The following is a 26,498-nucleotide window of genomic DNA, read 5'->3' on the forward strand; positions in this document are numbered from 1 at the left end:
AGCTATAACAGCTCCAACAGGAATAGCTGCATATAATATACAAGGTATGACTATTCACCGTTTATTGCAGTTACCGGTAGAACATGGGCACACTCCACCATACAGACCCTTATCAAATGATTCTCTTAAATTAATTCGTGAGAAAATGAAAAATGTAATTTTAGTTATAATTGACGAGATAAGTATGGTATCTAATGTGACATTGATTTATATACATTTAAGACTATGTGGAATTTATGATACTGGTAACAGTGATGATGGTTGGTTTGGGAAAATCAATATCTTAGTTTTCGGAGATCTTCTTCAATTACCACCAGTAAATGAACAATCACCATTTCTACCATTAAATGCAAAAAATAGTGATAAGTATCTACATGCATTAGGTACTATAAATTTGTGGGAAAAATTGTTTACTTACGATGAATTAACCGAAAACATGAGACAATGAGACAAAAGAGTGATCCTGAATATGCAAATATACTGGAAAGAATTAGAATTAACACAGTAACAGGATCTGACATTCAAGCTATAAATAAACAAAAAATTAGTTTTAAAATCAAAGAAAAACCTTCAGACATAATAAGACAATTGTACGAAACTATAATGAAGCTACCAGATTCTACATTAGTTCTACTTCCTACAAGAGAACATTGCTCATTTTTAAATAATGGAATATTATCTTTATTACCTTCAGATAACATTAGTTTGGAATCAATTGATTCTGTTGATTGTAAACAATCAACTAAAACAAAAGCTATAAAAAAACTGTCGAAACTTGATGATGATAGTTCGCGGACAGCTGGTCTTCAAAAATATTTAAATGTGAAGTTAAACAGTAAAATTATGTTACAAAGAAATATTGATGTATCAAATGGTTTGGTTAACGGTGCTATAGGAACAGTTAAAAATATAATAAATGGAATTGATGGCAAGCCTCAACAAATTCAAGTGATCTTTAACGAAAAAATGCATAATCTTGAACGTGTTACAGGCAAGTTTGAGCTTTTTCATGGAGCATTCGTATTCAGAAAACAATTTCCCATAACTGTCGCTTATGGAATTACTATACACAAAAGTCAAGGTATGTCGTTGGAAAATTGTATTGTAGATGTTGGTAACTCAATATTTTCTTGTGGTCAAACATATGTAGCTTTATCTAGAGTAAATAGTCAAAAAGGATTGCATTTAATTAATTTTGACCCAAGTAACATAAAAGCGCAGATAGCACCTATTAAGGAATATAACAGATTAAGGGCCAAATGTAGACCTGACTTGAATAAGATACCACTCAAACATAACAAAAATATACATGTAAAAGATATAATATGGAAAGAAGCATCAAATGTTCAGGTTCATGACATTCAAACATTCCAACACCAGCCTATTAGCGACTTAAGTATCCCAGGGTTTTCAAATTTGGATGCGGTTTCTTGTTATGCAAATGCATCTTTGCAAGTAATTTTCAATTGTACTCGCATACTAAATATCTTAATTAATTCTTTAGAAGACACTGTACTAAAAAAACTTGCATACTCATACACATCACAAGTATGTCAACTAAGTGCATTTAGTATAAGAAATCAGATTGGTCATCCTTACGTTAACATAGAACAGCAAGATGCTGCTGAATTTATTAGTGCACTCATATCTTTATATGAACCCTTACACAATTCTTTGCTTCATCAACTTCAGACGATATTAAAATGCTCTAGGTGTAAAAAGAGTAGAGTACATATTTCAAATAATTATATAATTCAACTTAATGTACCAAATGATACAAAAACTGTCACAATGCATTCTATGTTGAATGACATGTCTAAAGAAGTTACAATAGAAAATATAACTTGTAGTGCTTGTAATACTACTTCAAACCATACACAGACTACAAACATACTCAATACTCATGAATATTTGTTCTTTCAAATTCAACTTTGGAGTAATGTGAACACAAAAATTACAAACTTGCAAATAAATTCATTACCAACCACAACACTTACAGTGGATAGTAAATGTTACACTTTAAACTCGGTCATTTGCCATCATGGTCAATCTATGACTGAAGCCCATTATACAGCAATAATAAAACATCAGAATAAATGGGTAAGATGTAACGATACATCTGTACAGTTTGAACGGTGGCCTCGTGGTGCAAAAGATGTTTACATCATAATAATGGAAAAAAAATAAAAAATATATTGACCCTAATAAAAACTAATGATATCCCAACAAAAACACTCCGTCAACTCCGTGTAAAAAACGCTAAGTAAAAAAAAAAAAAAATATAAATGCCATAAAATGTGTGATATAAGGTAGAAATCTAAGTAAATGGTCTAATGTGTAAAATGTATTTATTAGTAATTAATTCAAATTTAATAAAATTGGTTATTTATATTAATTTATAATATGAATTATTTTAACTAAAATTTATCCAAATTTAGTTTACTTGGCCGGAACATTCAGCCTAAAAATGTATAGTCAAGTACTAAGTTTATGTAATAAATAATGCAGACCCCATTAAGATAAATAAAAATTTGTTTCCGACCAAGTAAACTAAATTTGGATAAATTTTAGTTAAAATAATTCATATTATAAATTAATATAAATAACCAATTTTATTAAATTTGAATTAATTACTAATAAATACATTTTACACATTAGACCATTTACTTAGATTTCTACCTTATATCACACATTTTATGGCATTTATATATTTTTTTTTTTTACTTAGCGTTTTTTACACGGAGTTGACGGAGTGTTTTTGTTGGGATACAACATACAAAAACCGAATTATAATTTTTACTTAAGTCATGTCTTGAATAGGTATGCATATTAAAATTACTATCAATAAATCAATATGTTCCCTACAAAATCACGTATTGCTACTATGGCTTTTACATCATTTCGAAGTTTTAACGGACATATATGTAGGTCAACTTCAGAACATTAAAAACTCAAATTGGGTGACTTGCAAAGTTTTTACTCAATAATATCATTGATTAAAAATTTGTATTATGATATTGGTGTGCTAAAATAGTTACCCCAGTAACCTATAATAGTTTTTACCGAATCATTGAATATTATAACATAATAAATTATATTAACCTTAATATCTTAAGTATCTTATTAGAATAGTAAAAATTATTCAAAAATGGTTGATTTGATACCTTCGGATTACTTTGGTTTCGTTACAAATATTGTGAAAAATGGCATAACATCTACAATCTACTCAACACGAGCTGAGATACTCATCGTTATTTAGATTCTGAAATACGCTCATTAGAATATGATACAAAACTAGCTATTTGTGACAATACTGTTGGAAATTAATAAATAAGCTAATCACTGATTTTCCTTCACTCAAAGAAATAACTGAGTGTTCATCTAACGTGTGCCTTAATACATCATATATGAACTATAATTTTATAACTATACAAACTGACATGGAATCTAACATTGGTGAACTGCAACAATAATTTAAACTATCGCACAAATATAGAAGAACAAAAAGAATGTAAAAATGTAAATTGCGATGGACTCAAAAAAACAAAGTGATTTGAAAAATGCACCTCTTCATTGATATTTTGTTATGGGAAGGTATTTCTTTTAGTAAAAAAATATTAATTGAAGTTAAACAGCAAATTTTTTTTAACTGTATTCATTATAGGAGAAGATATGATTTCGAGTCAGCGAGTAGTGAAGCTGCTACATTGTTGAAGCCTGAAGGTAAGATTGTGTGATATTCCTCAAATACTTGTACACAAAACTAAAAGCTACGAGCTCCGATGAGTAATTTGTTTCTACAGAGGAAAAGGTGGTCTAAGAAGATCAGTGGGACACTATACATCATACACTAAACGTTATGGTCGAAACTGGGAGCTTTTTGACGATTAAAAAAAAAAACCAATACCAGTTAAAGAAACAACAACTGTACATTGTGAATTTTTAGTTTACACTGTTTAATATTCAAAAATAATAAAAGGTAGAAATATAACAAAACAATTCACACTGTTACTAATTTTTATTTTCATTAACCTCTTTTCCTTAATGTCTCATTGCCAATAACGATGAAAAGAATTGAGATATTAGTAACAAGCAGTGGCGCAAATAGGAAAAAATTTTTAGGAAGGGTTCAAGCCTCAACACATTTTTTTTTAAATTATAATTTATAGGTTCATACTTTTAAGAATGGTAGGTATCTGCGTTACTGGTAACTATTCATTTGGTAGCTATTCATTTCTAATATTTGGATTTCATAAAAAAAATAGATAAGTGCATGACGTATCAATACGATAATGTACGACATTAGTAAATAACTATTACGTCTATAATAAAAGTATAACTTAAAAATATATACGTATGTAGATTAAGAAATGAAATATTATTTAATTTGTATACCTACATATTTCACAAAAAACAAGGTTGTGTGATAAATATAATCATGAAAACGTTTATTAAATCATAATTGATTTAAAGATAGACTATTAATAAAATATGTAATGAAAATCAACAGGAAGTAAAAAAAAATAACGATCTAAGCGTATTATCTAGTAAGGTATGAATTTCTTAACAAAAGGCAAAAGGTAATTTATTTATTTATTTATTATAAGATTCACGCCGAATGGCTTTTATAGAATGGTATACAGTATACACTTTTTAAAATAAGATGGGTGGCAACACAGAATTAAGTACAAACTAGACTAGGTAAATGAACATAAGAAAAAATTTAATTTTTAGTAAATTAATTTTTAATTAAAAAAAACGCGGCAATTAGTTTAATTACGTTATGAACCACCCAACCGAAACGGCCGCTAGGTTCGTGACGGGCAGGAGCACTTTTCATGTCGCAGACTATAGTTAGTTACCCAACGACCTTTGTCGACTTACAGCCCGCTGTTGTGTCGTTACTCTGGCCGATCTACAGCTCCTCGTTGCCTTTTGGTCGCGACGCGCGGCGTCATACTGCCGTTAATAATATTATAGTTAATTAGTCGCTGTGCCTTCATAGGCTGTGTTTCGCCGCCTCGTCGGTCTTATTATTGTTTTTTGATACGGTGTCCGGTCGTCCGACTTATATACGTGTTGTTCGTGCAATTTGTAACATTATTGTTGAACGGCCGCTGCACATAGGAGTATTTGTATTATATAACCGATCATAAGTCACAATCAGCAAGTTAATCAAAAAAGTCGTTAGCAGTACGATTATTAAAGCCACCTAATCGGTCTGTCAAATGGTTATCAGTAAAATTTCTTAAACGCTTGCCACTCGTCGCATAGCCAGTCGTAATATAGTTATTGTCCGAAACGCATATAATTGGTTTTCGGCACTTTCATTTATATTTGTTTTTTATCTTTTAATATTTTGATATTGCGTGATTGAATTGGAAAAAAATTATTTTGAAAATGTAAAAGGAAGGTACGTACTCAATTTGTAGCAAAAATGTATTGATATACTGCTTATATTATGCTTTTACGAACTATTTTAATGAAGTCTAATATGGCTGTTAATTTTAACCAACAGTTATTAGATAATAGTGTTTTTGTTAATAAGTATGGTTTTGTCGGAGTATATTTTTTTGATGGGCATTAAACCGGGACATTTATTTATAATAAGCTACCATAACATTTTCCGCCCACATCCGCCATTGTGATTCTGAGCATATCAAAGATATTATTATTATCTACTAAGATGCTAAATTTTTTTCTTATATTTCTGTAAATGACTTCATATCAAAAAAAAAACCCTTGGAGTATGATTGATATATCTTTCTTATACAAAATATTGTTTGTAAGGTAATTTGGCATATACATTTTTTCTATAAACTGAAATAACAAAGAGTTACAAGAGAAAAACAACAACAAAATGTTTAATACATGGTTCTTTGATAGTTTTAAAAAACCTGAAATTCAGACAGTATTAAAACTGTATTACAATCTATATTTATTTTTAAAATAAAAGTTATGAACTTTTCCATATGTAAGGGCTATTTTTAGAAGAATTTTGCAGATTTTATTATGTTGAATATTATAGAATTTGTTTATAGAACATTTTTTGTTAAATCTTAAATTTGAAGTATTTTTGTTTTTTGGCTTGCAGCATCTCAGGTAACGTCTAAGATTTTTCTCGAAGCCAATTATGTGAAATATTAAATGATTGTAAAGGTAAGAGATTAGAGGAAAAGTATTTGTTGTTGGAAGAAAAGTTATGGAAATAACAAAATGTCCAGAGGAAAAATAAAATATCTTAAGTCAGTCTTTAAAGTTTTTTAAGAGCGATTATAAAAAGAAATGGATTGAGGCTAGTTATAAAGACGAGCGTTTCATAAAAAACAACGAAAATTGGATCTTATCATCGATTGAACTGCCTTACTGGCCTGTAAAGCCAACAACGACGTTGAAACCCGGACGACCATCCAAAGCATTCAAAGAGCTAAGTGATTGTAGTAAGCGCAGAAAAACTAAAGATCTACGTGAGCAGGTATCAGTTGAGGAGTTGACATATGCAGCTAGTGTAAGTCAGCACACATCAGGAAATAATAACGCTGCAAAGTTAATTAAATACGTGACTACCACAACAACCAGAGCTACAAAATGTCGTAAAGTTACTACTGCTCAAAAACAATTAATAACTAAGAAATTTACACCACAAGAGGCACTAGCAATTTTTGTAGGAGACTTCACCAGAAAACAGTGGGAAGTTATACAAAGTGTTAGCAAAAACATTTATCACTGCTACTCATTGATAAAAAAAGCCAAAACGGAATGTTACCCTATGGAGGAATCGATAACAGTAACTGAAACCTGTTCGTATACGTATACGTTTCATCGCTGAATCTAAATTAGTAACTAAAGATGAAATAAGATACATCGAAAACCAAATCAAGGCCCTAACAGAAACAGAGGTGTCCACTCCTAATGGAATAGTCGAAATAAAGCATACAATGATGCTAACAATGGTTGACGAGAAAGTGTGCAATGCAGCCACCGATACTGCTTCCACCATGAGATACTTCATTACTAATGGTGGAATTTTTCCTCAGTCAGTAATTGGTCAAAAGTTGAATAATAAGACACTCAATGTTCCAGAGCCAGCCCCTTTAACAGAAAACGGACACATTTTCCGCGTGACGTGAGATACCGTGATAGCACGTGAGCTCACATGACGTAACAATAGTCTGTTTCCAGCTTTATAGACACCCGACTAGCATGAATAACTTAAATTACATTGTACATATATTATAGGTTCATAAGGAGTGCCATACGTCGTGACATTGCGTAACGTGCTACTACTTTATGCGGTATTATACTAACCTATTATACCATTATATTTCCCTAATGTGTTTTTTGTGCTATCAAGTGTAATCGTACGTAATAAATACAAACAAAATTGTGTAAAAAAAAATGTTTAATATTTTAAATTATTAAAATATATAGTCATGTTTAATTAAATATATACAATTAGGAAAATAATACAAAATTACGAAAAAAAACAATATTTTAGGTAGTCTGATTACTCTGATTCATCATCACTCTTATCTCCCGTAATTGTCAATACACATGGCTCCAGGTTTTCAATAAGTTCCTCCATAATGTCGTCTACTTGCCAAAGTTTGTTTTCCTCTTCGATAGTATGCTTTATAAAATTCATCCAATTTTCTGTTGTTACCCGGTTAATAGCTTCATTCAAAAGTCGTTGAACGTCGTCAATTGTGTAATTATTAGTTTCCCGTTTCACGTATTCTTTTACCATCACCCATGCTAATTCAATCGGATTTAATACACAGTGGTACGGTGGTAATCGAAGTATGGTGTGTCCTGCATTCGTGACCAAGTTGTCAATGACGTAAGATTTTTTGGCTGGTTTCAAAGAACGTACAATAACGATCAGTTCTTGCTTCAACATAGGTCTTTTGGGAATAATGCCTTTTGATTCGAGCCACTACATACTTCATAATTGTTCTGTATAGTTTCAAATATAGTTTCCAAAAAAAAAAATTTTTTAACATTTTTTTTGAGCCATCCCAAGTCAATTGAATAATTTAAATTATTCAAATATTAATAAAATAATGAAGAACTGGTTTGTGTTTAAAATTATTATTTATTATATCTTTAGTATACATTAAAAAAGTCATATACTACCATATTATATTACTATATTTGTCAACTTATAAATATTACCTAAAAAAATTAGCTTATGTTATTTAAATAAAATTATTATAACATAAAAGTTGGATTTGTGTTTTTTAGAGCGTGTTTGCTACAGCCAGGATAAGTCTTTCGATGCTCAGAAACTACTTGTAAAAGAAATTGAAGTTGGTCCTCATTATGGGTGATTTTGCGATTAAGGTCTTGGATCAATGCAATTCCTCTTTCTGCCACGTCATTTGTTACTCGAAGGTTTTTAAAAACTTTCTCTGCTTCTAAGAAACTTTTAGAATCGTTCCAATTTACCATGTCAAATTCCCAGAATTTTTCAACACCAAATTCTATGAAAATTCTCATTGTATTTTGATTTGCTAAATCATAAGCTGCAATTTTTCTAAATCATGTTTTTTAATTTTTGGCCGTACATCACGAACTTCTTGGGAAGGGTTATTAATCATTGCGTGGACGACCTTACACTTGGTTTCTACTGAGACATTTTGGTCAAACAAACAAAGACCAACTAACTCATCTGACAGATACCACAAATGTCCCATCATTTTTTTTACTGTGGCATTTGAAATATCTGGATTATCATAGTTTATTAAGTTCTTCATCAGCTGTAAATCATTGTTTGGAGCACATATCGCAAAAGATGCTGTGAACCAATTTTTTATATAGACGGTTACAATAAAAATGCATATTTCTGCTAAGCCCCTTTTCTCTTTCACGTTCAAATTAAATTGCTCACTAAACATAAATATTTTCAAACAGTAAATTACCTTTGACATCCAACGTGCATGGCTAGTAGCACCTGGAGTCATAAATCTGATACCTCTGGTGGGTTCCTTACCAAGGAATATAATTGATAATTCCAACAGCTCTCGATAATCGTCTCTTACTTGTTTGATTTGAAGCATTTCTTGACAAAAACTGACTATATCGTTTCGTTTTTTATCTGTTATCCTGAGAATAATAGTTGGGTTGGCTGTAATATATGTTGACTGATCAATTTCTGACCAATAAGACTGAAAACGTACAAAAAGTCGGTTATCAGGCCCTGATGTAGCTGAAGGCAAGACTGCTTGAAATGCTGCTCCAATAACCAACTCAAATATGTGATGTCTGCATGCTAGCCAAAATAAATTTTTTCCAAGTTTACGTTCCAATAGTACACAAGAACCTTTGTTTTTCCCGGTGTTCGATGACGCCGTGTCAAAACACATGGCAACAATATTTTGGCTTAAGTTCCATTCTTGATCACTCAAGCAATCAAAAACGGCTTTAGCCTGCACCTCTCCAGTCGACGATGATAATTTTTTATACTTAGTAATTTTTCTTGTTCTCTTCCTGAAACCAATATTGGGAGGCGGTCTACATGCTCTCTGGATGTGAGATCAGACATCATTTTTCCATCCCAGTGAACAGTTAATTTGCTGTTTGGTGTAAACGATTCTTTTATAAAACTAGCCATATCTTGCCTCATTTTTTCACGATGTAGTTTAATTGTACTACGGCTACACGCAAAAGAATTAATATCCTCCCCTAAACTTTTTACTGTAGCTCCAATGATAAAAGTTGCTTGCCGATCACTGACTTTAGTTCTATCCAACACAGCTGCTAATTCTGGAGTTATTAAAGGTTTCAATTTCTTTTTGCTTGCAATGACTTTTTTTAATTTTTTTTCCTTAACTTTGAAATCATCATCGGAACTATTGTCACTCGAATGATTTTCTTCCGTGTCTGATGAAGTAAAATCATAAATATTACTTGAATTACGATTGGCAACCTTTTCTTTATATAGCCGTAATTTTTCTTCTCTCTCCATTTTACGATTATCTTTTTGGGTAGTAAACACGTCCTCCGTAGACATAAAACCCCTTCTACCTGGCTCTCGTTGTGCCAGTAAAAATTGCCTATCTTCTTCAATCATTATTTTTTTAAAAGCATCAGCATCACCAATATCAAAAAGATTAGCCATTTTTAAACGAAACCCACATTCTTGTTTACGGTGAAGCTCTGTTTTTCTATCTTTATGTTTAAAAAGATTAAGCCATTGATTGTAGAGCTTTTTAAACTTATTTATTGCGTTATCTTTCCTGGTTGTCGGTATTCTTGCTTTATTCCAAACAAATATCACTTCATCAATCACTTTAACGCATGCATAATTGAATGATTTTTTTTCGATTCAGTACATATGAAAAAAAAACCCAATGCTTCACCATTAGATGGTAACCGAATACTAGGTATACTTTGAATAGGCTGTTCAACCAAGTAAATAGAAGTATGACTCCGTGTGGTCATTTTATACTTATTAAACAATTAAACAATTTAATATTGTAATATCACTAATTTACCACAGTACGACAAATTAACAAACGGCACTGCGATCAAAACCACACACAGTCAACTGAAAACGTAATTCGTCGAACAATAAACAATACACACACCATCGTAATATACCGATAAGCCTTATATTATGTGAATACCCGGCCAATGCTGTGCTATGTAATATTATACTTATTTATAGTCGTTGACATGACCGTATCCGAGAAATAAGATAAGATATAATATCATAAAATAAGATAATTACAAAACATTAAGCTGGTATTGTATATACGTATATACTATATACCGTAAAATGAAACAAACTTTCAGTTGCTTGGGATGACTCAAAAATAGTTATATTATATTAATATTTATAGATAAATTATTTTTAGACTATAGAGAATAACTTCAGGTGGTAGGAGGTAAACATAAATGATCATTGGTTTTTTAGACCACCCTAATGCACACCCAAGTGGCTATAGCATTTTTATATTTTTCCTCAGTCTGTTTATCTAGGGGTCGTATAACTCTAAGAGTAGACTGGACTTTAGGCTTTTTAATAACAACCGATGACATGGATTTTTGTGCTGGCTGTAAAACAGGACACACTAAGCTAGTAGCAGTTGATGATGTTTCTGTTGTTTGGCTAGATTCCTCTTGTATCATTTCATCTATATCATCGCTAAAAAAATATATATATAATATATAATTGCTATTTTAATAACCTATTATTACTATCCAAGGTTGGGAAAGTTAATATAAATAATTCACTGTGACAAGTTAAGTTAATTTGATTAAATTACCTTCAGTTAAAAGTTAATAAAGAAAAATTTTAATCGATAAGTTGTAAGTTTTATGTATATCTTCTCATTAATTGTACAATGTTGTTGGAAATCAATAAATTATTATTATAAGTTTAAAGTTACGATAGAAAATATAATTATAAATATATAATATATTATAATAAAATTATCTGACTCAGTTAAAAAAGTTACACTCATTTTTTTTCAAGCTACAATATTTTTGAGTCATAAAACGTCCTGATTTGTTTGATTTACACAAATAAATGTTTATTTAATACATTTAACCATTACATTTAACATTCTGTATTAACATATCAGATGATTATAACATATAATAAATTATTAGAAAATAAATGACTTAAATTGAAAAAGAGTCAACAAATCAGTATTATATGTTGGTTCCGCATGATACAAAAATACAATAAACTTAACTGCACAATAATGATAATTAACTATACAAATGTAGTAAGTTAAAAACAAAAATAATTAACTAGTTAAGTTAATGCCTACCTTTGTTATTATCAAATATATATAATGACATTGGATATTGGTATTTTATTATTTAATATAGGGCTGGCGGTACCTATTTAATTATATTATAATTATTTAATATTTTTAATAAAACTTGTCTTATAGGTGTATATTTGAATTCATAATAATAATTTTAAAAAATGTTCATAATATTTTACCAAACTTTACCTAGCTTAACTTAAAAGATTAAAAAAATACATATTTTTACTTAACTTAATACTATATTTAATTTAATATTATTGAGTGTAAGCTGTATATATTAGAGATATACCAATTACCATGTACTATTGTATTACTTTTAAGTTTGTAACTATAATTTTATTTTTGTATTAATTTGCATCTACTTATTTTATATCTACATTATAAATTAATATAAAATAAAACATTTTTAAAACTCACCTATTATTCGAAGTGTTCATTTTATTTAACTCACAATAAATACCAGGATGCATAAACCGTAGATGAGGTTACTAGTGTTTTCACCTTTACAAGTCTTGGTCTGACTACATTTTTTACAAATTCCTCCATCTTTTGTTTTATTGAAAAATAACCACACTTTAGACTTCACTTTAGCCATTTAATTTCCTACAAAACATATTATAACAGTTATAAGTACAATTTTTCACATAATATATTACCTATATAGTAGCTATTAATAATATAAGTAGTGTATACATACCTATTAAGACGTGAGGATGTCTGGACGCCAGGTACTCAGAGTTTCAGCCACTCAGGCAGTTCCGTCATTACCCTATGGGCACGTGGGGCACGTGCCCAGGGCCCCCATCCAAATGGGGCCCCCGGCCAAATCGAAATTACAATTTTAAATTGTAATGTTTTCGCCGTTACCGATCCTATACGATTACGACGGTTATCGGCAACGACTCACGGAGTATGTTTCGATCGGGAGCGGGAGGGGTTACCCACACAAATGCAAGAAACTACAACAAGTTTTATATAATATATAAATCAATTACTGCAGTGCCAATAATCTATATCAGTTTCCACCTGCCCGCATTATGTTTATGTACTAGATTTATTTATCTATTTTAAAAAAATATTTGAGTGGTTCAGACAAAAGAAAAAGACTTGCGATCCAAAAAGAAAAAATTAACAAATTGCCTAAGCTTACTTCATTTTTTACACTCGAGGAAACTAACAGGCAGAATGAGTTTTCGACCTCGTTATATCTAACCTCTAAATTTGAAAGTCCAGAAATTGGACCCACTTTTAATGATACAACTAGTGTTTTGAGTTCATCAACTCCAAATTTTACTACAAATACACATATTATAGAAAATATATCTCACGACCCTGGTACTTACTGTGATGATATTTTAACTGAAGAAAAACGCGATATTTGGATACTCAAAGGACCAGAGTTTTTCCAGAATAAAAATAGTGACTTCTCCGAAACTTTTACAAGTTTTTCAGATGTAAGTGGTAAAACAAAAACTAGAAGCTTGACTAGAAATGTTTTCACCCGCAAATTGACGAATGGAGAGTGTGTAGAAAGAAGTTGGCTCATATATTCGCCGTTGAAGAAATCTGTATATTGTTATTACTTATTGCTGTCGTATTTTTAATTATACTATTACTATAGGCAACAGTTTGAGTTCTTCTAATGGATACAAAGATTGGAAACATATTAGTAACTTTTTAATGGAGCATGAGAATAGTTCACTACACAAGCAATCAATGATGAAGTATGTCTCAAGAAGCAAAACTATTGCTCGAGTGGATAATGGATTGATTTCTCAATACAATGCTGAAATCAATTATTGGAAGAATGTACTCAAAAGGATTGTTGCTGTGGTAAAGTTTTTGGCTTCAAGGGGACTTGGATTTCGTGGTGATAATGAAATGTTGGGATCTCAAAATAACGGTAATTATTTGGGATGCTTAGAATTAATAAGCGAATTTGACCCTTTTCTAGCTGATCATATACAAAACTACGGAAGTCGTGGAAAAGGAAGTACATCATATTTGTCTGCAAATATTTGCAACGAATTTATTAATATAATGGGGGAAAAAGTGTTAACAACAATTATTAGTGAAATAAAAGCACCAAAATACTATTCAATAAGCGTCGATTCCACTCCAGATCTATCTCATGTGGACCAACTCACTTTTATTGTACGGTTTGTTAAAGACGGAAAGCCTATTGAGAGATTTTTGAAATTTTTGCCTATCGAAGAGCATAAAGCGCAATATATAGCAGATACGGTTTTAAACTTTTTGGAAGACCATAAAATTCCAATAAAAAATTGTCGTGGGCAGAGTTACGACAACGCAGCAAATATGGCAGGAAAGTATTCTGGGCTACAGGCAAGAATTAAAGAGCAATGTAAATTTGCAATTTTCGTCCCGTGTGCAGCACATTCATTGAACCTGGTAGGGGTCCAAGCGGTTGGATGTGTTTCAGAAGCAGTATCATACTTTCAATTAGTCCAGAAATTGTTCAATTTTTTTTCAAGTTCAACCAATCGATGGAAGATATTAAAAGGATGTTTAGGCGGACAAAAAGTTCTGAAAAACTTATCTGAAACCAGATGGTCGGCACGAGCTGATGCTATTAATGCTTTGCACAATGGTTATAATCATATTTTTGAAGCTTTATTATTAATTGCTAAAAACACCGATCAATCAGCAGAAACGAAAAACGAGGCACAAAGTCTTGGCAAAAAAATGGAAAAATTGGAGACCGTTATCCTAACTGAGACATGGAATGACCTTCTGGGAGCTATAAATAAAACAAGCTTAAGTTTACAGAATAATACTATAACAATGGACGTTGCAACAAAACTGTTTGCATCACTTAGCGAGTATATTAGTAATGCACGCAATAATTTTGATCAGTATGAATCGGCCGCCAAAGAAATTAATCCAAATTCTGACTATAAAGATAAATTTCAAAGAATAAGAATTCGAAGCACACGTATTACTTTTTTGGAAAATCCATCAGAGACTGTGCAGTTGAGTGGTAAAGAAAAATTTTATGTAGAAACGTTCCTTCCCATAATCGACACGCTAAATACACATTTAATGCAACGATCGGAATCGTACAAAGAAATTAATGAACGTTTTAGTTTTTTTACTCAGTTACGAACAATTGAACCTAATCATTTGAAAAAAAAATGCAAAGAATTGGCAGATTTCTATTGTGAAGACCTAAACACTAATGAGTTAAATTCAGAATGTTTTCATTTAAGGGAATACTTGAAAACCTTCAAAAATGAATCCATGGACTTAAGTATCTTAGACATACATTCTTTAATAAAAGCAGACAAATTAGCAGAAACATTCCCAAACGTGGAAGTTGCCACAAGGATTTTCCTTTGCCTCATGATCACCAATTGCAGTGGGGAGCGCTCATTTTCACAACTAAAAAGAATATAAAACGAATTACGAACAACTATGTTGCAAGAACGGTTAACCAATTTGTCAATAATGTGCATAGAAAGTGATCTTCTTCAAAAACTAGACTTCGAAGATATAATTGAAGATTTTGCACATCAGAAATCTCGAAAAAAGCCGTTGCTTACTTAACGATACACATAAACAATAAACATATAAACATAAATAATAATAATAAACACATAAAAATAAAATATAAGTTTCATTGTTTTTTTTTATTCAGTGAAATGTACATAGTTTTTAATTAATATTAAATAAACTTTTGATATTTTTACTCAACTTTTGTAGGCCTACTAAAAGGGCCCCTTTAGCTTCAGGTGCCCATGGGCCCCTGCAAAGCTTAAGACGGCCCTGCACTCAGGTACTGATATCACTATTTTATTAGAGAACAAAGTTAACACTAATTTAAAACATAATATACGAGCATATAATATAATAGCAGAAAGATCGTAATTTAAAATTTAAATTGTTAAGTATAAAACACTATAAATGTATAACTATAATAGTATAACATGAATGCAGGTTGTACTCGTACTTTTGTAACTTGTACGAGTACTGAGTAGTATAATAATATAAATTAATAACAGACAACAGTATAACAGTTCAACGTGAGGTCGAGATATCAATAACAAGGCACTAGTGCATACTGCATGCAGGACGCGGCAGGTCCTGACAAATCGATATTTACGATATTGACCATTTAATAATAATCAAAACTATAACAATCGTTAAATGGGAATTCTAAAAATAGCTGTTTTTTTCCCGAGCATCGAGATAAATAATTTATACACGTCTTATTCTGTGTACTGGACTGGAAACAAACGGGTGGGCTGGTAGCGGGGGGTGAATGGAGCAAGTCCGAATGCAGGCTAGCCGCTAGCGCTACGTATTTTCAATTTTCATCGTATTTCCCCCTCGCACAGGCCTACTCAAACCCTTAAACTGCCCGGTGAAAAAACCGCAACCTCTTGCGAAGCCACTATAGGCGTGTCCTATCCATTCTTATAATCTTAGTCCGTGATATATGATATCAGATAACAGATAACAAAAATTACAATATTATATTATGTCATTATGAATATATAAAAATAATAAATAATAAATGCTGATATTTTCGGTAATTACTGGGGTTCGGTATTTTCGGTAATTACCGGGGTACGGTATTTTCGGTAATAACGGTAATTACCGAATCACGGTATACCGGTATTCTGAAATACCGAAGATACCGGATACCGGTATTTATCAGTATACCAAAAATACCGCCAGCCCTAACAAAAACATTGAATCATAAGTTTTTTTTTTAATCGAGTTGGCATAATAAATTGGAGCCTGTAATTATACAATACATTTGCATTTTAATCATTTTCAATATTTTTTTATCGAGTAGATATCAATTATATAGTATGATGTATAATTTAGTCACTTATTCTTTGGATATTTACATCGTTCTTAAAATCTTTAAATTAAATTAAACCTACAGTAGAACCTCGATTATCCATGACTCGATTATCCGTGTTTGCGATTAACCGTGCTCACTCTTCCAAAAATTTAAAAATGATGTATTATGATTCTGCTCCTAATTTTAATAGTAGTCTGGAAGAATGGAGTATTATTTTCTAGTGCTCATAAAAAATTCTAAAAACATGTTTAAAATATTCAATAATAGTTATCTTTTAAACTTCAAACTAAATTTGAAAAATTGTTTATTTTTTTTGGTGTTTTCTTGTTTTTAGCAACTTTGTCATTTTTTTTCTTTTGCAAGTGAATATAATTTTTGTTTTGACATAATGCGTTATGATATATATTTGACTGTGTATTGAGCCAACCTTTGTCAAAAATTTTGTTTATATATTTCTTTAATAACTACAAATTATATTAGAAAAATAAGCAGTGAAAAATGTATATGAAGTTTTTAAATTAAAATGCAACATCACAGTATTTAAACTTTTTCCATAAACGCTTAGTCTAAAGAAAATAAGCACTGATCTAGGATGACCATATAAATCTATCAACCATTTAGCATGTCTCTATCCCCAAGATCTCAGTTAATAATATATAATAATATATAGGTAATAGCATTGGTTTTATAATATACTATAAATACTATTTATATATTATAAAATTAATGGTGATAGGTACAACTGAGTAATAAATGCTTATAAGGTATTCAAAATATATGCATTTTGGTAACACATAAGTAATATGAATACTAGTATTAACCTCAATATCAACAATATTATGAATTGTATTTAAAATCCATATATTAATTAATAATTAATAACTATTATTTGTTATTTGTTATTTGTAACAATTTGAAAGCATTATGTATTATAATTTAGTGAATTAACTCTCACATTTTTCATATATTTTTTTTTAATAGAAAATTTAAAAATGACAATATTTAATAATATTAATAATTGTATTTAATTAAAAGAAAGTAATTAAATACATGCATATAAATCATTTAGAACATAGAAGTCATGATGCAATGAAAAATGTTGGATTTTATTCCTTAAATCATAATATATTTTCAATTTTCTATAGCTTTGGTGTACAAAACTGTTTATTTATCGGCCTCTTTAGGACGTACAGCGCTCCCGGTGGTGACGACTATCTGTAGTAAAATTTTCAAACAAGTGACGACACCTTATCAATATTTGGCTGATAGATTAACCCTATAATTATACTATAGCACATATAGGTGCCTAAAAAGTGTGAGACTGTCACACAGTTACCTAGACTGTTACCAAGTTTTATCAATAGATATTAATTATTATTTAACGCTGTTATTAATGTCATCGATGCCAAGCAGCTAAAAAATTCTACAAACTAAATAACGTGTTACCCTTTTTATTAAAACAAATATTACTCAACAATATCAGATAAATCTCAATTAATTAATAGGTATCGACAATAATGAGTGGATGGTTGTTTCGTTCATAATATAATATTGAGCTCTTAATTAAGACTTATTTGTATTTTACAAGAAATGTATGCACGTATACCTAGTATACCCTAGTATAAAATAGTAGGTATACCTGTTGTGATGGTCTTCTATGTTAATATATTAACCGTTATAATAATATTATTAATATAAAATAATAACTGAATATCAAAAATATAAAATCACCGCAGCTCACATGTTGCATACATTGTCAATAATGATAACTACAATATTTTGGCGGATTCGAGTTCGTGAAATATCTAGTTTACTATTATTATCCCCACGACCCTAAAGGGATATCTTGCAGATAACATTTCGTTCATAACTTGATAATACAAATGTCATCTTTTAAGATATCATAAGGACGTTCTAAAGATGTCACGTTTTGCACTTTGTATTTTGTTTTTAAATCGATATCATTTAGGGATTTATAAGATGCCTTAGAGATATCCACAAACCTGATTAAAATAAGATATGAAACTGCTTTACCTTTTTTAATCCTTCGTCAGAAATTGTTATAAGGGTAGTTACTTATTAGTAAAAACTTTGCACACAAAATTGAATTATAAACCTACCATGTGAACATGTAATGTCTTCGTTGAATCCCCATGACATTTTGTCCTTATCATCAAAACTGCTTGATTGGTCTGACAATTTACTTGGATGAAGTTGAATGTTTTGAGGTATATCATGATTAAATATTGAAAAAATTCCATGTACATATGTTACTAACTTTTTAATGTAACTTTTTTCATGGTTTTCATCACTACAAAATAAAAATAATAACAAATTTAACCAAGATCAATATAGATACAATTTTCTAAACACTTAAGTCAGTTTAATTTCAGTTTCAAAATCAGTCACAAAATTATACTAGTTGCTATACCCGTATACACAACGTCAACACTAACCAATCGATATAACCGTTGGGAATTGATACGTCATATGTATCAATCGTTTTGGAAACGCTGGTCTAATGAATACTTAACATCGCTCCAAAGTCGTAGTAAAAGGACGCACCAGCAACCAAATGTCAACATTGGAGATCTCGTGCTGGTTCAAACGCCTAATCAACCACCCACACACTGGAAGCTCGGACGTATCGTAGAAGTACACTCCGGAATTGACGACATAGTGCGTGTTGTCACAGTCCGTACGTCTGATAATGTTTTAAGACGACCAGTGGTAAAATTAGCTAAACTGCCAATAGATACTAACCCATCCGTATAATGTCCTCTTCAACCTTGTTTACTATGTATCCATCACCTTATATTATTATAATTGTGTACCTATTATTGTTGTTTTCCTCTCTTTTTTTTATATCTACCTATTATACAAACATATCATATTATATGTATTTACCATTAATCTGTTACGTTATATTGTTAACTATAAAAATAAGTTTCTTCTTGGACTCCGAAACCATCACCACAAGAAAGTAAGAATCGTCCGTATTTATGTTCCAACTCTCGCTATCGAATTCAATGATCGAAAGTTATACTCGGCTTTCAACGGTGGGAGTATGTTAGACACAAACTTCATCGTTATTGCATAACGTAATATCACGACCAGTCTTGCACTAAATATAAAAGTTAACCGGCGAACCTACCACCCGACCGCACTTCACCAGTCAGTCTTGTCCGGCCAACGGTGACGTGCCGTACTGACATTTATTGTGTGCCACAATTATTGTTTTCTTTTCAACAACTGTACAATCATACACCATTATACCAACAACTTCATCCCGGAGCATGGACCACCCTGTTCAATATCCAATGGGTTCGTGAGTCGGCTGTCAGCCAAACATTTTGTATTCTTTATTGTATGTGATACATTGTTATTATTTCGTCTGTCTGCCACTTATATTATTGTTATATTATTATTTATATGTAAATATTATTCCCCTATTGGTCGCGACCACCCCTAACTAGTGTGTACAATATAATTTGTTTTGTATGAAATATATCAAGTACGAATAGTTCAAAATAATACATTGTACTTAGTCAATCCCTCATGTCCGATAACTTAACAACGCCGAGAAAATCCCGCGATCTGTTATCAACGGCTGTTCACGTTACAGTGTTTGGGGCAATATACATCTTTATATAAACCACTACCAGTCTTAGACTCAGGTAATGAAGTCAAATTAATCAAATTTGTAGACATGCGATCTGTAGGCGAAAAACTGTTTGCTGATTGATTAAAATGAAATGGTTCATTTTCTTGCGTCATTTTTCTACGTTTAGCGTTAAATAAGCCAAAAGGAGTAGAAGGCAAAGTATTGTTAAATGTTTTTAAGTTATTTCGATGGGTTGTAGTCTCATTAATTTTAGCTATTTCTTCGTTAAACTGTTTTTCCTCTATTTTCATTCAATCATACAGTGGTTTTACAACAGTTATCCATTTATGGTACCTCGAGGTTCTAGGTTTTCCATCTGCTTATAAATGGACTCCAGCAGTTTTCAAAATATTTTAATAAGATTCTATATCTGCTATAGTTGTATTTTTTTGGTTCCTTCTCACATAATAAAGACCATAGTCCTGGCGTAAATTGATAATATTTATTAAGCAACAGTAATTTGCCGTGACTAAAAGTTACAGAATGTTTTCCTATTTTATATGAATCACTTTCTTTATCATAATGCATACCATAGGATTTATCATAACGTGTTGATTTAGAACGGTTATTTAATTCTTCATCACAAGTACATGAGGTTTCTGATTTATTTTCTAGTTCAGTTGACTGTGAGTTACATATTGCATTTTTTTTATTATTAAGAATATAGGCTTCGACAGCGGAGGTTATTAGTCTGAAAAGATTTACATTGACAGGTTAAAAGAAATTTGGTAGCTTAGAAACATTAATACATTCTTATATACATAGGTAACATGAAAGGGGAGGAGAAAAAAAAATAATAATAATAAATAAATAAATAAAACAGTAGTATTTGCAATTCTTTATAATAAGTTGGATAGGTTGATGGCATTCAAATTGTTGAAGATAGCATCGGTGTTGGTTTCCCCGAGTGCTTCTTCGATGTTGAAGGGGTAATTTAAGATGCTTCGTTCGTTGTTATACTTGGAACAGCTGAGTGTGAGATGTTCAATTGTCAGTAGTAGGTCACATTGATGGCAGATTGGATGTTCTTCATGGTTGAAGAGGAAAGAATGGGATGTGTATGGCCAATTCTAGCTCTAGTTGTGACAATATCTGCTTTACGGGCTGTGTTTATGGGGGATCGCCATTTCTGTATGGTTTTTTTTATATTTTTAATTTATTATCAGAGGTGCGGTCCCATTGTGATTGCCACTGTTGGTTTGAGATTAGGTTGATTATTCTTGAAAGGTCTTTATTTTGTTTCGTATGTGTACTCAATGGTTCAATTATTGGCTTAAATGCTTTACGGAAATAGTTTTCAGAATCTATAACATCGCGTTTCATTTCCATTATTTTTCGTTTAATATTTTTTTTTGATGTTGTTAAATTTTCCAATTTTCTAGCTCCACTAGATCGCGTTTTACAAAATTATTAAAATTCAAGTTATTGCTCATTTGCTCTGGGTTTCTCTATCGTACAAACATTTGTTTACTTGTTTGATAACGTTGTAATCAATTCAGTTTCTGTAATTTTAATATATTATATCATTATAGCAATATTATGTTACATTACGGGATACGTATTCAAATAAAATAGAATTTTTTTTCAACAGGTCCCAAAATTGTAGCGACAGTTTCAGACCAAGGTCCTAGTAATTGTCCAGCGATTAATGTGCTTATGCAAGAAACCAATGAGTATGATAAAAAAAGAAACCTTGATTATTACTACGATTTTTATGAAATTGATTTTGTGCACAATGAAAATGAAGAACGGGTTCGAATCATTCATATATTTGATCCACCTCATTTACTCAAAGGCATCAGAAATAACTTATTCAAGAAAAATCTTATGTTTACAATGGATGGTTTTCAATATGAAGCCAAATGGAAAGATCTTGTTGATCTATATAATATTGATAGTAGTATCCCCGATGTTCGATATGCTTAAAGGGGTCTCCCTGTAGCATTGATTTAAGAAGAATCATTTAGGTAATTTATAATCTTGTCGTCACCACCAGATATCTATGTGTTAGTCGTAAATGATTATTAGTTTGTGTGGCATCCACGAGGGTCAATTGTAGTGGTACGGAGAGCTCTCGTACGCAATCGCGCCCACATGTCAGTGTTTAATATTCTGATCATGAAAAAATGTTAATTTTTCACTCCAACATACGATTCTAATTTCAACAATAGGTCGCAACGATTAACTCGATTTACATTCTGACAAGATATTTTTTTTTTCCATAACATGTTCGAGGGATCGATCGAAATACATTTTTAACTATTGTTGACACGAAGTATCTTAAGAAAAACCTATATCAACTATTGTTGACAAGCGGTCTATTGAAGTAAATAAGGTTTCCTATTATAATAAGTGGTTTTAATAATTATTATTATATATAATCTATAATTATATTATTTAATCACTATTAAATTATTGTATTACTGGCGTACCATCACATTACTCTATCTATTTTTTTTTTTTTTTATTATTCATTGTAATTTACTTATTATCTGTATTATCTGTCTATATGTAATAGTCACTACTGTAAGCTCTATAAAATAAAAAAAAAAAATGTATATTAAATTATACTAAATTATATTATAAACAAAATTAAACTAAGACTGTGTAACTCTATTATATTCCAGGATTTAATGACACCAGACACCCCCCCCCCCCAAAAAAAAAAAAAAAAAATCAAAAGGAACTATTATTGTGGCCATAGAACGATGGCAAAAGAACCTTGATGAATTCAAAAAAAAATATAATAAACAAATACGAGTATTGCGTTTTTTTTTTTTTTTTATTAACCTTTTCTTATCAACCAATTTGGGAGTATTGCATTTATTGACCTGATTTTTTTTTAATTTTATATTTTATAATTTAGTAGTCTGTACTTACATATAATGATGTATTGTATGCATGAGAAATTTGGCATAATCGTCTAAAATTAAGTTTATTTTGCACTTGATATAATAAGTGATGGAGTGGGGAGACCATTATATCGACAAAATATGGCGTTGTTAGTACATAAAAAAAATTGGCAAGATACATGGAATATAATTTTATTAAGACTATAGATCAAACACCCCCAGAAATTAAATAAAACAATTTTGAGCTTTTTGTGAATTTGTTCGAGAATGTTATTAACTCACATATTATATACTAATACTAGATATAATTTGTGGTAAACCACAATTTACATTTTATACTAATTGTATTGTAATTCTTGGTAATAACATAAAAAAATAGGTATAGTGTATAAATACCATAAATCACTTTTATAATAGATGGGTTTTATCGGCGGACCGCGATTATCAGCTAGCGGCTGTCTCCAATTCTTGTTTCCGTCAAGTCTAAGTGCGTGAACACACTGTCCGGTTTTAACCGCAGCGGTAGAAATCATCCGGTTGTCTGGTTCGATCGAAATACATTGTTTTGAATTAGACCGACCACACTATCCTAAAATAAACGCTGCGGCCGTCCGGTTCAAAAATAAACCGCATCGTGTTGCGGTTGTAGGGATTGCCCGGACAACCGGAATTCTATCAAAACATATGTATTTGCATCGAGTCGTCCACACTGACATACGCGACCGGACGAGTTGCATCATTACATGCCTGTTATTATTTTTTAATTTTTAACTTATAGTCTATGTTTTAAATACATTTTAAAAATGTTTGATGTTGATAAATTCATCGAATGCATTTACAATAATAATGCAATTTGGGAGACAAGCTCCAAAGAATACATGGACAGGAACATAAAAGCCCAAAGTTGGCTAATTGTAGGACAAGCTGTATATGAAGATTGGGACGAGTTATCAACTACAGTTAAAGATAACCGAGGTAAGATTTTGTTATAATTTAGTATCTGTAATGAGTAATATATCGATACCCGCATCGAAAATGGTTGTAACTCAGTTTTTATGATTTTTCAGAGTGACTGTTTTAACATTATAAATTACGATTCTAATTCTGCTTTTGAACTTTTTTATGTTACGTTCTTATCATTATCAATATCTCAGAATAAATTAAAATACTATTTATAGGTTTTTTGTCTCCTATCAGTTATCATTGACTTAACTGAGTTACGACCTTATGTCAAATTTCTAAATTTGATATTTTATATTATTAAATTTCATATTAATTTATGTACAAATGTTAATTTATAAAATAAAAATAATCAAACATATACAGTGTAGTAGTTTAGACGGACAAAACATGTTTGTGACGTCTCAACGTTTGTGTTATCGTCTTATCGGTGTGACGGTGTTAATATGATTATATCAATTGGGATTTTGGAGGTATTTATTTTTAGAACTGTAAACCTGCGTTCTCATTGGCTTGAAGAATACTTAAATCAGTACACAATTATACGTATATACCATAGCGAGTAATTACTATATTATTCTATGGTATATACCCTGAAAATATCATTATTCATTCGTCATCAACCCGATTTGTTAAATACGTGTTCTCGTTTACCTTAATAGTTATTATACGTTTTTTTTATTGTTAAGGGGATTCGATACCGATCGTTTTTAAGGAGCTGAGTATAGGCAATTTTAAGGCAATTTCCATAGTGTGTGCGTGCGTGGCGTGTATTTGTGTTTGTAGTAAACGATCATTAGTGTTAGTACCCCCGCCCGCCCACATGACTACTACAGCCCGCCATTACACAATGATATTTCTTATCTTCGATTATGACGGCGTCCCGTAATTACACTATCTGTATAAAAATAATATAATAAATATACATAGTACATCAATTTATTTATTATTAAAACTAGATAGTATATCATTCGCTGCCTGACGTAATTTTACATTTTCATTTTTTACCCAACAAACATTGATCGCAGGCATTTTTATAATTAAATATAAAGAAAATAAAGTTAAAATAAGTATATAACTATTGTAACTTGTAATGTATTAATAATACAATAATAACAAGCGTTTATTTCCAATAATTAAGTAGTTTTTATGATTATTTTATACGCTTTTTAGACTTAATTTTTTTCGTTTATATTTTTATGTAATTACCTATTGCCTACCTGTATACTACTTAAATTGTATTTGTTTGATAGCCAAAAAAATACTCACCACTGCAAAATCTTTTATATTTTACTCAATTTATTGAACGTATTATACATTATTATAATAGGTATCTAATTATAATATTATAAGCCTGTTCTAAGTGGAAGTCCTCGGTCAAGTCGCGAATCAATTATTTCTGGAAGTAAACATTCCATGTAAAACTTCTTCAACTTTGGTTCTATATCCATCCAGAACTTGTCATCCCTTTCAATTTTCTCTACTATAAGTCCTATTAAATGGTATAGGTGTTATTATTATAATTTTATATAACTAATGAGTTATGACTAATTTTATACATTTTCTTTTAATTTATAAATTTTAGCTTCATTTTTAATCATTTTTACCTTTAGGTGTCCATATACAAAAATAACAAAACTTTCTATTAGTTATATGTAGTTGTCCTTGAATTTGATAGAAGTATGCATGTGATGTTTTCAGCTGTAAATTTCCATCATTGTGCGTCATACATTTTAATTTTTTTTCATGAAAGGCCTCTTCTGGCGTATAATCTTTTATGGATGATGGGCATTTAATTACAACAATAGAATCGTAACTTATCAAACCATCTAGACTAGCAGCCAAAAAAAGCAAATTATTATCAACAAAAAGCCCACAGGGTAATATTGCTGTTCCAAGCTTTGACTCCAAATTATTTTTTGCCAAAGGTTCAATCTGAATTCCATACCTAAAAACATTATTATTGTGACTGAGAAAGTGATATAAGTAAGTAGTATATATTTGTATGTTCACAGCCAGCTTTTCCACGGTAAAAATCCCCCTTGGAGCACTTAGATTTACCGTGTAACACAAAACAGAGATTTTCTACCAAATTTTGTCTTCGTGTATCAAATTTTTTAGCAAATCTTAAAACTAAAATAATTATTTCAAGTAAAGAACACAAATTATTAAATAATAGTTTTTATTGTTAAAAAATAATTCTTAATTATATTTACACAAGTTTTCTTACTTCTCTAGTAAAAGGTACATATTCTACAATACGATCATGAATTAATAAACAGTAAGCAGTTACACCTGCAAGCGATTCTGAAGCTTCAATTTCCAATTGAACATCCACTGCCGAGGCAGTAGCTGAATCGTTCTGTTTCGAAGTATCGATGACTATAATTGGAGCGTTTGTCAGA

At 30.7% G+C, this 26,498-nt stretch overlaps 2 protein-coding genes across 2 annotated transcripts; one reads left to right on the plus strand and one right to left on the minus strand.

Moving 5' to 3' along the window:
• Nucleotides 1–7,507: 7,507 nt before the first annotated feature.
• On the minus strand, nucleotides 7,508–7,900 carry LOC132944634 (uncharacterized). The gene has a single exon (XM_061014090.1). It carries the CDS (start codon nucleotides 7,898–7,900, stop codon nucleotides 7,508–7,510), a length of 393 nt encoding a protein of 130 aa, XP_060870073.1.
• Nucleotides 7,901–12,496: 4,596 nt separating this feature from the next.
• LOC132944642 (zinc finger MYM-type protein 1-like) lies at nucleotides 12,497–15,350 on the plus strand. Its single transcript, XM_061014102.1, has 4 exons — nucleotides 12,497–12,511; nucleotides 12,836–13,319; nucleotides 13,405–15,162; nucleotides 15,262–15,350. The coding sequence occupies exons 1-4, from the start codon at nucleotides 12,497–12,499 to the stop codon at nucleotides 15,348–15,350; spliced, it is 2,346 nt and encodes a 781-aa protein (XP_060870085.1).
• Nucleotides 15,351–26,498: the final 11,148 nt, after the last annotated feature.

Source organism: Metopolophium dirhodum, chromosome 1 (genome assembly GCF_019925205.1).
Source record: "Metopolophium dirhodum isolate CAU chromosome 1, ASM1992520v1, whole genome shotgun sequence".
Classification (NCBI taxonomy): Eukaryota; Metazoa; Arthropoda; class Insecta; order Hemiptera; family Aphididae; genus Metopolophium; species Metopolophium dirhodum.